The sequence below is a fragment of the Vipera berus genome, assembly GCF_964194415.1.
Source record: "Vipera berus genome assembly, chromosome: 2".
In the NCBI taxonomy this organism is placed as follows: domain Eukaryota; kingdom Metazoa; phylum Chordata; class Lepidosauria; order Squamata; family Viperidae; genus Vipera; species Vipera berus.
The window spans coordinates 271,891,792-271,905,182 of NC_138203.1; the positions used below are offsets into that span (position 1 = coordinate 271,891,792).

The 13,391-nt window shown below is 44.8% G+C and overlaps 1 protein-coding gene across 2 annotated transcripts; it reads left to right on the forward strand.

Moving 5' to 3' along the window:
- The first annotated feature begins 278 nt into the window (after positions 1–278).
- Positions 279–12,850, forward strand: LOC308661882 (uncharacterized protein). Of its 2 annotated transcripts, XR_014025035.1 has the most exons (6): positions 279–369; positions 4,146–4,250; positions 4,853–4,981; positions 7,678–7,779; positions 9,142–11,610; positions 11,799–12,850. XR_014025035.1 is itself a non-coding variant. In XM_081317104.1 (5 exons), exons 1-5 carry the CDS (start codon positions 348–350, stop codon positions 11,178–11,180), a joined length of 2,397 nt encoding a protein of 798 aa, XP_081173230.1. In that variant the 5' UTR covers positions 279–347; the 3' UTR covers positions 11,181–12,850. The 2 variants fall into 2 exon arrangements, 1 of the variants encoding a protein (XP_081173230.1); XM_081317104.1 differs by having other exon boundaries at positions 9,142–12,850.
- The last annotated feature ends 541 nt before the right edge of the window (positions 12,851–13,391 follow it).

The window sequence follows — 13,391 nt, forward strand, 5'->3', positions numbered from 1 at the left end:
AGATGGATGCAAAGAAATTAAATATATATATATATATTACCGAACTGAGCTCACGGGAGATGCTGTGGGGACACTCACTTACACAGCCTCGCTTCCTCCCTCCTTCCCGTTCTTGTCTTTCCCCGCAAGAAGCGTTGTCTCGCCCAGTCCCTCCCTTTCATAAACAATGAAGGGGTTAAACGGAGCGAGCGGGCAATCCTAGAGAGGACGAGACAGGCAAAGATCTGAGAGGTGGGGAAAAGGTGCCAAAAAAAAGAGAGCTTTTTCCTGCTGCGTCCGCGCAGCGCTTGAGGTTTTGGATCCGGCTTGCGCGATCTTGCAGAATCCTGGGCTTTTCGGATCCGGTCATGGCGAGGTTGCAACAAGCGGGTGAGTTGGAGAGAAGGGGGCCGGGGGCCGGGGGTGGGGGAGAGAATAAATGTACGGGAGGAACGAGAAAAGGACTAGATGACCTCCAAGGTCCCTTCCAACTTATTATTATTATTATAAGAAGCGAGCGAGCGAGGTTTGCAAAAAAGAGGCATAAAACCCCTCGGCGGAATCCGGGGGGGGGTTTCCTTTGCAGCGCAGCCTCAGCCGAAGCGATGCTGAATTAATGCATAAGGATTAATGCATAAAAAGGTGGACGGGCATCCACCGAGGGGCGAGTTTCTTTAATACCTAATTTTCTCCCATATCACGGACGGAGTTTTGTCCTCGGTCAAGTTTTCCGATTTCGAGTTGGCGTTCATTGCTGAAGAATTGCATTGTTGGGGAGCATGGGGAGTTTACTGGCGCTAGAAACCCGAGGTGTCTGTGTGTTTTTAAAAGATTTTCTGCTTTTTATTGTTGTTGTTGTTATTCATCGCAGTCATCCAGAAGTTCAGATCATTATTACTATTTTCAGAAGGCACCCACCTACGCTACCGTTATCAATTGGCGACCAGGTTTCCTGCCGCGCTGAGACAGAAAACCTATGCAAACGAATGTATCCCCCAACAAGTTTTAAGAACTTGTTTTAAAAGCATCTTCCCTTCACCCAAATCCGGGGAAAATAAAAATCTTGGAATCATGATTCACCCACTTTGCTTTATCACCCCGCCCACTGCATCCTCCCCCCACCCCACCCCCCCAAAAAAAATTTAGCAATAATTTTGGATCCCCACCTGCTCTCAATTTTAGTTTTCTGTAGCACCCAAAAGATAACAGCTGTCCCAAAATGGCATTTAGAGGCAAGACATGTGTAGTTGCATCAGGGGCGAAGAGAATGCTGCTAAAACAACCTAGTCTTGGCTTGACTGGAGGACTGCTTTTGCTTGGAGTGGCAGAATAACAGAATTGGAAGGGACTTTGCAGGTCTTCACCTACTGTTCAAGCAGGAGACTGGATACCATTCCAGATAAGTGGCAGTCTAGTCTCTTCTAAAAAACCTCCAGTGATCACCCACAACTTCTGGAGGCAAATTGTTCCACTGGTTAAGTGTTCTAACTGTCAGGAAATTTCTCCTTGCTTCTAGGTTGCTTCTGTCCTTGATTAGTTTCCATCCGTTGCTTCTTGTCCTGCTTTCAGGTGCAGGTGGAGAATAGCTTGACTCCCTCTTCTTTATGGCAGCCCCTGAGATATTGGAACACTGCTATCATGTCCCCCCTCATCCTTGTCTTCATTAAACTAGACGTACCCAATTCGAGCAACCGTTCCTTGTACGTTTTAGCCTCCAATTCCCTAATTACCTTTGTTGCTCTTCTCTGCACTTTTTCCATTCTTGGAAGAATATCTCTGTTTTGCCTGTCATTTCGCCAGCTCTGTGCTGATCTTTTATTATAGCTGATAGCAAGAGTACAAGTAGTCCTCGACGTATGACCACAATTTCTGTTGCTAGGTGAAACATTTGTTAAGTGAATTTTGTCCTGTTTTACGACATCTCTTGCCACACTTAAGTGAATCACTGCAGTTGTTAAATTAGTAACATGCTTATTAAGTGAATCTGGCTTTCCCATTGACTTTGCTTGTCTGAAGGTCAATCACGTGACCCCAGGACACTGCAGCCGTCATAAATATGAACCGGTTGCCAAACATCCTAATTTTGATCACGTGACCGTGGGGATGCTGCAAGGGTCATAAGTGTTAAAAACAGTCATAGGTCACTTTGAACGGTCACTGTTGTAAGTCGAGGACTATCTGTATTAACTGAGCCTATCAAATGTGAAATGAAGAATGACAAAAGGTTTGGGGCCATTCAAACTTTGGGAGGGGAATTACACTGATGCCACAACAGAGAAAGCCCATCTCCATCAGTACGCTGATGATACCCAACTTTTTCTCTCCACCCCGAACCAACCCAGCGATGCCCTTGCCGTGATGTCCCGTTGCCTGGAGGCGGTCCGGGTCTGGATGGGGAGAAACAAGCTTCGTCTCAATCCTGCCAAGACTGAATGGCTTTACGTATCGGCATCTCGGGCTAATCAAACTATTCCACCTTTAATGATGGGGGGTGAGGTGTTACCCCCCGTTGATAGAGCTCGCAACTTGGGCGTCCTCCTGGACTCACAGCTCAATTTTGAAGATCATATAGGAGCCGTGACCAGGGGAGCTTTTGCCCAGGTTCGCCTGGTGCGCCAGTTGCGACCCTACTTGGACCGAGACGCCCTACGCACAGTCACTCATGCACTCGTGACCTCCCGTTTAGACTACTGCAACGCTCTCTACATGGGGCTGCCCTTGAGGACCACACGAAGGCTTCAACTGGTGCAGAATGCAGCCGCGCGAGTTGTGATGGGGATTTCCCGATACTCCCATGTAACACCTCTATTCCGTGAGGTGCATTGGCTTCCAGTTGCCCTCCGAGTGAGATTCAAGGTGCTGGTGATGACCTATAAAGCCCTAAATGGCTTGGGTCCGGGATATTTAAGGGAACACCTGCTGCCATCATCAAGTTCCCTTCGTCCAGTACGCTCGCAGAGGGAGGGTCTTCTCAGGGTGCCGCCGATAAAAGATTGCCGGCGGATAACACCCAGGGAGAGAGCCTTTTCTGTGGGTGCGCCGGCCCTCTGGAACCAGCTGCCCATGGAGCTCAGAACTGCCTCTGACCTACGCTCATTCCGCCGAGACCTGAAGACTCTTTGAGCTCTCTGACCCAGGCTGAGAATTTTATATGGGGTTTTATTTTCAGGGATAATTTAATCTTTTATTTGTCTTTTAACTTGTATTTTATATTGGTATGATTTTAAAATGCCCTGTAAACCGCCCTGAGTCCTCCAGGAAAGGGCGTTATATAAATCTAATAAAATAAATAAAATAAATAAAATCTCCGGCTCCCATTTGCTTTATGGAAGGGCTTTGAAGCCTGCCTATTTCTGCTGGATCTTAATGGGACAAGCAGAGACAATTTAGGATATGTGGTAACAGAAGAATGACAGGGTCAAAAAGCGAATACAGATAATCCTCATCTTACAACCACAACTGAGCCCAAGTTGTCGGTTGCTAAGCGAGACAATTGTTGAGTAAGTTTGGCCCCGTTTTACAATCTTTCTTGCCCCAGTTGTTAGGCAAATCACTGCAGCCAAGTTAGTGACACAGTTGTTAAGTGAACCTGATATCCCCAGTGACATTGTTTGTCAGAAGGTCACAAAAGGTGATCGCATGACCCCCTGGACACTGCAATTGTCATAAATTGCCAAGTGTTCAACTTTTGATCACATGACCACGGGGAGGCTGCAACAATCATAAGTGTGGAAAACGGTCCTAAGTCACATTTTAATGCCGTTGTAATTTTGAACGGTCACTAAGCGAACAGTTGTTAATATGGACTTGTATCTTCTGCATGTCATTAAACCAGAGGCTGCTCTAATCTAGGCCAAGGATAGGCAACCTTGGCTCTTTTATGACTCGTGGACTTCAACTCCCAGAATTCCTGAGCCAGCCACGCTGAGGGAAAAGGGAGAGCTTTCCAAGCTGAGACTTGCTGGCTCAGGAATTCTGGGCGTTGAAGTCCATGAGTCATAAAAGCCAAGGTTGCCTAAGCCTGGTCTAGGCCAAACTTTGTAGCTAGTTTCCAATATCAAATCAGCATCTCTGCCTCCCAAATCCTCTCAAACAGTCACTAAGGACTGGTCATAAGGCGAGGACTATATTTGGATTGATTCTCTTTTTTCCGCTATTGTCATCAGGCCCCAAGCTTGACCTGATATCACAGCTCAAGAGTGGAAAAGAAGCACAGATCTCAGCTCATCCAGCTGCAAACGAAGAGGAGACTCCATTGGAGAATGGCTTAGGTGAGAGAGCCGATGTTGCCTCACAAAGTCTTAGAATTAAATATTTAAGACATTGTAAAACTTAGCACATTTTATTGACAGTTTAATAAATACTCTTTTTCTTGGAGGGGGGAAAAAATAGAAACTGCCATACCGAATGATGAAGAACTTTTTTTTTTGCCTCCTCTCCCCAAGAATATAAGGGACGCGGTGGCTCAGTGGGTTATGACGCTGAGTTTGTCGATCAGAAGGTCGGCAGTTTGGCGAGTCGAATCCCGAGTGCCGTGTAACAGAGTGAGCGCCTGTTACTTGTCCCAGCTTCTGCCAACCTAGCAGTTCAAAAGCATGTAAAAATGCAAGTAGAAAAATAGGGACCACTATGGTGGGAAAGCAACAGCGCTCCGTGCACCTTTGGCGTCTAGTCATGCCAGCCACATGACCACGGAGACGTCCTTGGACAAGCACTGGCTCTTCGGCTTTGAAACGGAGATGAGCACCGGCCCCTAGAGTCAGAAACGACTAGCACGCATGTGCGGGGGAACCTTTAACTTTACCTTACCCCAAGAATATAACACTGTTGACTCATTGAGCCACGTATATTATTTTATTATTATTTTGCCCAGAGTTCCCTGATGTAATAATAAAAATGGAACAAGGAGAGGAGCAGTGGCTGCCAGTAACTGCGGAACAAGAAAGAAAAGCGTTGTTCTCACGTCTCCAAGAAAGCGAAACCACAATGTACAACACTTCAGGTAAGAAGGAAAGTCCAGTTCATGTCAAATCATTAGAAATCTTCTCCCTTTTGATTCATTGCAAAGGCAGCGCTCTCTGGTATAAATGAACAAAGAGGCAAGATAGCAATAGCACTCAGACTTATATACTGCTTCACGGCGCTTTACAGCCCACTCTAAGCGGTTTACAAAGTCAGCATATTGCACCCCCAACAATCTGGGTCCTCATTTTACCGACCTCAGAAGGATGAAAGGCTGAGTCAACCTTGAGCTAGTCAGGATCGAACTCCTGGCAGTGGGCAGTAAGTTAGCCTAACCACTTCTAACCACTGCACCGCACACCACAGCTTTTTTGGAAGACCAAAGTCTTCAAGCACTGCAAAACTCCATGGGGTAATTGTTGAAAGTTGAATGACCAGGATATTTTCTCCTAGTTCTAAGGAAGGCAATAAACAAATCAGAACATGAGGAAGAGAAAGAACTCTTGTCCGATACATACAAAGTAGTTTGGCGCAGAACACATACAGGTAGTCCTCGAGTTATGACTACAATTGATGTTATGCTTGTGTTGCTAAGCGAAACATTTGTTAAGTGAGTTTTGCCCCATTTTACAACTTTTCTTGCCACAGTTGTTAAGTGAATCATTGCATTTGTTCAGTTAGTAACGTGGTTGTTGGCATTTGCCCAGGTTCGCCTGATGCGCCAGTTGCGCCCCTATCTGGACCGAGATGCCCTACATACGGTCACTCACGCACTCGTTACCTCCGGTATAGATTACTGCAATTCTCTCTACATAGGGCTGCCCGGAGGCTTCAGCTGGTGCAGAATGTGGCCGCGCGGGTAGTGATGGGAGCATCCCGATACTCCCATATTACACCCCTGCTGCGTGAGCTGCATTGGTTACCAGTTGTCCTCTGGGTGAGATTTAAGGTGTTGGTACTTACCTTTAAGGTGTTGGTACTTACCTTTAAAGCCCTACATGGCTTAGGCCCGGGATATTTGCAGGACCGTCTGCTGCCGGGAACGATCTCCCATCGCCCAGTACGCTCACACAGAGAGGGTCTCCTCAGGGTGCCGTCGGCTAGACAATGTTGGCTGGCGACCCCCAGGGGGAGGGCCTTCTCTGTGGGAGCGCCAGCCCTATGGAACCAACTTCCCCTTGAGCTCCGGATGGCCCCTGATCTCCGGTCCTTTCACCGCGGCTTTAAAACACGTCTTTTCCATCAGGCTGACCTGGACTGACAACAGGGATTTAAAAATGTTTTTTAATTTTTAACTACAATTTTAATTTATTCTATTGGGGCTGTTAATTTAATTCTTTTTAACTTTTGTATCATTGTATTTTATTGTTGTTAGCTGCCCTGAGTCCTTCGGGAGATAGGGCAGCATATAAGTCCCAATAATAAATAAATAAATAAATCTGGCTTCCCCGTTGACTTTGCTTGTCAGAAGGTTGATCACGTGACCCCGGGACACTGCAACCATCATAAATATAAACCAGTTGCCAAGCATCTGAATTTTGATCAGATGACCATGGGGATGCTGCAATGGTTGTAAGTGTTTCATGCAGTTGTAACTTTAAAGGGTCACTAACTGAACAATTGTACATTGAGGACTACCTGTAGTAGCATAAAAAGGAAAGTGAAAGCAAATTATTCAGTCTTGTATGGAAGGGATATACAGGTAGACCTTGGTTAACAACAATTTGTTCAATAGGTGTTCAAAATTATGATGGTGCTGAATAAGCGGTACTTACACCAGCCCCTGGGGTTACAATTATTGAAGCACCCCAGAGGTCACATGAGATGTGTGGTGTGGGTAATGATAATGATAACTTTATTGTCACTTTGAATGTACACCAATCGGCATACATCAAAATGAAATTTCGTTGCATACAGCTCTCAAAGGGTCACCACCTCCGATATATACTCCTTGTTCGGGGCCCGCTCAAATTTCACATTGTCCATTTTAGTCTCTAGGGAGTGAACGATGGCAAACAGGACAGATGGAAATGGGGCTCCATGTGGATTAGCCCTCAAATTCGCTTGTATTCTGACAACCTCACCTTCTTTCCTTTTTCTGATCCTGACTCTTCCACCTTTTCCTTAAAGAAGCCTTGCTTCTTTTCGCGCCTGGAGCACGCTGCCGCCGCCACCAACTCCTCCAAAAGCCTCTCTCTCTTCCTCTGGGCCTGCCGACAGCCTCATCCAGTTCCTTCGCTCCGTAAGCTCCAGGTCCTCTCCTCCTCTGCCTCCTCTGGAAACAGCCCTGATTTGCAATACAATCCATCACTAGGCCAGCAGTCAGATCTTGCTGCTGGTAGAACATGGAGAGGGTGTGAGGGGGCCTGTAAGGTGTGGCACAGGTCAGGGAGGGTACGCAAGAGGTACGGGTTGTGTGATGTCTCCCTTGGGCAACTCCCCAGATTCCTCCTCATTGGTCAGCTGAAGCCCATTTCTGGCACCTCAGGAACTAGGTTTACTGATGGCTCTGAATGGCCGTCGGAAAGAGATTTGGAGGAGGCTTCAGACGGGGAAGGTTTGCAGTGGCAGACGGCCAGCGAAGAGGAGGAAAAACTGCCTTCTGCCCCTGATCCAAGAACACACAAGGCAGAGAAAAGGCAGGAGCAACAGAGGCCAGCCAGGCTACTCAAGAGGAGGAGACTTTGGCAAGTGTCTGATCACTGTAAAATAAGACTGTTTCATTTCTCTGAGCAGAGTTTCCTGCTGTGATAATAAAGAAGGAAGAACAGGAAGATCGATGGGTGCTGTATCAGCAGACCTCTGAAGGAAATGGGGCTTTCCCATCTGCTCATTCAGGTAAGAATGTTTATTTCACAAGACAGCTACATCCTGAAACAATGCATCATTGTGTCATCAGAAGGAAGGAAGAAGAAACATCAGCTTCCAAGATTGCAATAACAAACACTATGAAGAGAAGCAATTCAACGGGGGGGTTTTATTGAATTTCCAGTACTTGGAGTAAAAATTGCTTCTATTACCGCCTGTCTTATTGTCACTATGAACTGAGGTCAAGACTGAAGGAACATTTTCTAGCACTGGCTATCTGCAGTGGCTGTTAGAACCAGCAAGTAATGCAAGTTCAGACAGGCTTTATAATGAGTTATTATAAAATTATCATTCTATCTATTTGGATCCCAAATATTCACAAATTGTATTGCTGTTAACGTTTTCTATTTGCTTCGTCACAAGATTCCAATCTGCCTGATTTGGTTTTATTCTGAATTTAATTTTTGTACCCAAGTTCATTATTCATCAAATGTGAAGGTGATATTATTACATGTAGGTGGTATTGGAACATTTCTCGCTGAGAGAAAAACTGTAAGACTGATCAGCCTAATTTTGAACTTCTGCACTTAGTAGAGAAACATAATTGTGTTGTCACTACCACAGGGTAAAATTGTGGATTTTTAATGTTGTACACTGCTGGAGTCACTGTGTATGTAAATTTAGGCCGTACTTCGTCCTTAAGGAGGACCCCTGAAGTTTTCTACTTGGTGAACTTGGAAAATAAAAAAGACCAGATTGTAAAGTGTAAAAGGATATACAGGTAGTCCTCAACTTGCAATCATTCATTTAACATCTATTCAAACTTACAACAGCACTGGAAAAAAGCAACTAATTGGTCATCGCACTTAGCATCACCGTAGTCATGTGATCAACATTCAAGTGCTTGGCAACTGGCATGTTTTTAAGACGGTTGCAATGTTGTGGGGTCACGTGATCACCATTTGTGAGAGGATCCATACGGGCAAGAAACCTATCAGTGTGCAGACTGTGGGAAGCGGTTCCTTCAAAAGTTGCATCTTCTCATCCGTGAGGCAGTGCATAAGGAAGAGGATCCCTATGAGTATTTTAAAGTCCTGCCAGCTTTTAGCAAGCAAAGTCAGTGGGGAAGCTGGATTCGCTTAAGAACTGAATGATACACTTAACAACTGTCACATAAAATGTCATAAAATTGGATGCGACTCACTTAACAGGCTCTCTTTGCAGTGGAAAGTCTGGTCACAATTGTGATAAGTTGAGGACTAACTGTAACTATAATTTTCTCTTCCTCACACTACAGAGAGTAAAAGGCATGTGATAACGCCGTGTCCTGAATTTGTTTGCAGCAATTTCCTTTGCCTGTTTTCACATTGTGATTTTCCGTTTATCCCACAGAACAGGAGCTGAGACAGAGCTACGCGGGAAATAAGGAGAATAAATGTGCTGATTGCGGGAAAAGCTTCACACAGAGGTCCAGCCTTGTCAGACATGAGAAGACCCATACAGGAGAGAAGCCGTACCAGTGTTTGGAGTGTGGGAGAAGCTTCAGTCAGAGATCGATCTTGACCCGACACGAGAGGACCCATACGGGAGAGAAGCCATATAAATGCTCTCAGTGTGGAAAAAACTTCCACCACAAATCAGCACTCCTCAGGCATGAAAAGATGGAGGCTGGAGAGAGACCCTATGAATGTTCACACTGTGGGAAGGGTTTTATTCAGAAATCAAACTTTCTCATCCACGAGAGAATCCACACCGGTGAGAAACCATACTTGTGCTCGGATTGTGGGAAGAGCTTTGTCCAAAGGTGGCATCTCCTTGTCCACGAGATGACCCATAAGCAGGAGGCATCTCATGAATGTTCAAAATGTGGGGAAAAATTCAATCACAGCTTAAGCCTTCTCATCCATGAAAGAAGCCACATGGGGGAGAAAATTCACCAGTGCTCCAATTGCGGGAAAAACTTCACGCAGAGATCCAGTCTTGTTCGACACGAGAAAACTCACACGGGAGAGAAGCCGTTTAAATGCACAGAATGCGGGAGAAGTTTCAGCCAGAGGTCCATCTTGACCAGGCATGAGAGGACCCACACGGGAGAGAAACCATACACCTGCTCCGAATGTGGGAAGAGTTTCCGTCACAAATCAGCGCTTCTCAGGCACGAAAAGATGGAAGTAGGTGAGAGGCCCTATCAGTGTTCGCAGTGCGGAAAAGGTTTCATTCAGCGGTCAAACTTCCTGATACACGAGAAGATCCATACGGGCAAGAAATCCTATCAATGCGCAGACTGTGGGAAGCAGTTCCTTCAAAGGTCGCATCTTCTCATCCATGAGACGACGCATAAGAAAGAGGAACCCCATGAGTGTTCAAAGTGTGGGAAGAGATTCCATCAGAACTTAAGCCTGGTGATCCACCGAAGAAGCCACACGAGAGAGAAACCAATTTGTGGGGAAAGGTTTGTTGATCAAACGAGTTTTACCAGACACGAAAGGGTACAACAAGGGGAGAAGTTGTATTCCTGCTCCGGTTGTGGGAAACACTTCAGTTATAGGTTAGCTCTCCTCAGACACAAAAGACCTCAAGTGGGAAGGAAGCCATATTGGTTCCCTCCCTGTGGAAAAAGCATCATTCCCAAATTAATGCTTCTTGCAGCCCCCAAGGGGCTCCGTAACCCACCAAATTTGCACACCTGCTCCCACTGTGGAAGAGGATACAGCCTGAAATGCAAGCTTGCCATACATGAGAGAGTCCATCTAAGAAAGAAACCATATAAACCAGCATGTGGAAGAAGTTTCAGCCAGAGGTCCAATTTTATTGTGCATGAGAGGACCCACGTGGGTGAAAAGCCACACAAGTGTGCTGGCTGTGGGAAATACTTCAACAAATGGTGGAACCTCTTAAAACACCAAAAAACCCACACAGGAGAAAAAAAGCCTTACAACTGCGCTGAGTGTGGGAAGAATTTCAGCAATAAATCAACTCTCGTCGTACACCAGCGGACTCACACCAGTAAAAAGCCGTACCAGTGCTCCAGCTGCATTAAAGGTTTCACCAGCAAATCCAGCTTGATCAAACACCAGAGGATCCACACGGGGGAGAAACCCCACATCTGTTCAGAATGTGGGAAAAGCTTCATCCAGAAATCAAACCTTCTCCGGCACAAGAAGACCCACAAAGGAAAACGAGAAAATCTGTTCTCGGATTGTGGGGAAAATTCCAGATTGCCCATGACCTTGATGAAAAATTCAGGGATGTGTGCAAAAAAACCCCCAAACCAGTGCAACCCCTGTGAGGAAACGTTCAGTGAAAAAACAGTCCTCATGGCCCATAAAAGAATCCATGGAGGGGAAAAACCTTACTCATGTTTGGGTTGCGGGAAGAGATTTGTGTACAAATCCAGCCTGATGAGACATGAGAGAACTCATGCAGGATAACAAAAAAAAAGTATGTGATTCAACCAGTTTGCTTGCACACAAGAGCACCCACATGGGGCTTGACATCTGGAGTTGTGGGTCAAAAGTAGGCCGGACAGCTATTTCAGGAGACCTTGAGCAGGGGGTTGGCCTAGAGTCCCAGGGGTAGGCAACCTTGGCTCTTTTATGACTCGTGGACTTCAACTCCCAGAAATCCTGAGCCAGCCATGCTGAGGGGACAGGGAGAGGTTTCCATGTTGAGCTATGCTGGCTCAGGAATTCTGGGAGTTGAAGTCCATGAATCATAAAAGAGCCAAGGTTGCCTACCCCTGGTCTAGAAGACCTCAACCCTATGATTCTATGATCTACACTCACATTGTTGGGAAACTTTTAGTGACTGATCAAACCTTAACACACACTAACTAAAATGTCATGCTGGGCTCTAAGACAGGTTTGTTTTTGATTATGGGGGAAAAAATGGAGATTGATTTTCACTAGATATCATAAGAAATTGAAATTGATTGATTGATTGATTGAAAATCAATCTCCCTTTTTTTCTATGCTCACATTGTTGGGAAACTTTTGCTGACTGATGAAACCTTACCACACAAAAAATGTCATGCTGGGCTCTTAAGACAGGTTTGTTTTTGATTATGTGGGGAAAAAATGGAGATTGATTTTCTCTAAATATCATAAGAAATTGAAATTGATTGATTGATTGAAAATCAATCTCCCTTTTTTTCTACTTGCAGGTCATGTATGAAGGAACAAAGTATTCTCCAACAGAAGTACTGTACTAATGCTTTATTTGTGTAATTTCTGGATCTATCACAGAGCTTATCCTTAATTCTGAATTTGGGACACCATCTTAACCCCTGCATCAGTTACCTTTGTTTTGGCTATCCCTTTTACTTAACTAATCTCCCAGAAAGAAAACATTAGGGTTGCTAGAAGTTCAGTTATCCACATGGAACATTAGAGAAAATTCACAAATGATAATATTTGATTTGGATGACTCCAGACATTGAGACAGATCAAAGATAATTTTGGGGAGCAGAGGAATTCCTCTCATTAGTAATAGGATTACAAATATTAAATTAACTAAATAAAATTATTAGCCACTTTCAGATACTGGTTACTGTGGAATGCCACATTCAATATTTTAGTTGCAGGGCAGTGGGGATCCTGTAAAAAAACAGTTCGATTGAATTCACCCCCAAATCCTTTTGTTGAAGAGGGTCCTAGCCATGATGAGAGAAAGGCAAGAATGGAGAAAGCCTTCTTTGAGATAATCAGTTTTTCCTTCTCTTGATCTAGATTAGAAGGTTTGCCTTGAAGGAGAGACACAATCTCAATTTGACCTTTAATCTAACCTCAGCAACTTTAAGATGTGTGGGCTTGGCTGGGGGAATTCTGGGAGTTGAAGTCGACACATCTTAAAGCAGCTGAGGGTGAGAAACATTGCTTTAATCCCATATTTAGAGATCAGTCAATGCCACCATTTTGGGAATGAAGTAGAAATGGAGTATATTCTATTCATTCCCTACTTTCAGCTCTCATGTTTGATGGGTTGCTAGAACTTTTGTACGATAGTGATGTTATTCTAAAATTAGTAGAAGTTTGCTTTCCTTAGTTTTTGTCATTGTCAGCTGCAATGGGAGTCAAAAATATTGTTGATGAATAAACTTAATATATTTAACATTAAAAGAACATGTTTCTGGGTTTTATAGCTTGCAAGTGCTGAAGGATCGTTTCCCCCCATACCTTCAGATATATTTCAGGTACATTAAAGCTGGCAAACAATGTATTTTTTTAAAGGAATGGTTGCAATTTGGGAGAGGGAGCAGTGGCACTTTTGGAAATATTAAGCATTACTTATCGAATTTCAGGATAGTTCTTTTAATTCCAGTTCTTGGGACAGCAACTTTAAGATGTGTGGTGCGGGGTTCAACTCCCAGAATTCACCAGCCGTAGCATTCTACAATCTCAAGCCTACTAGGAAATTGTGTTGGTGCCTATTTCATTTGGCACAATTCTAAATATGAGAATTACAATTCCAAAACTAAGAGCTTGTTAGAGGGAGGCGGTGGCTCAGTGGGTTAGGACGCTGAGCTTGTCGATCAGAAGGTCGGCAGTTTGGCGGGTCGAATCCCGAGTGCCGCGTAACAGAGTGAGCGCCTGTTACTCGTCCCAGCTTCTGCCAACCTAGCAGTTCGAAAGCACGTAAAAATG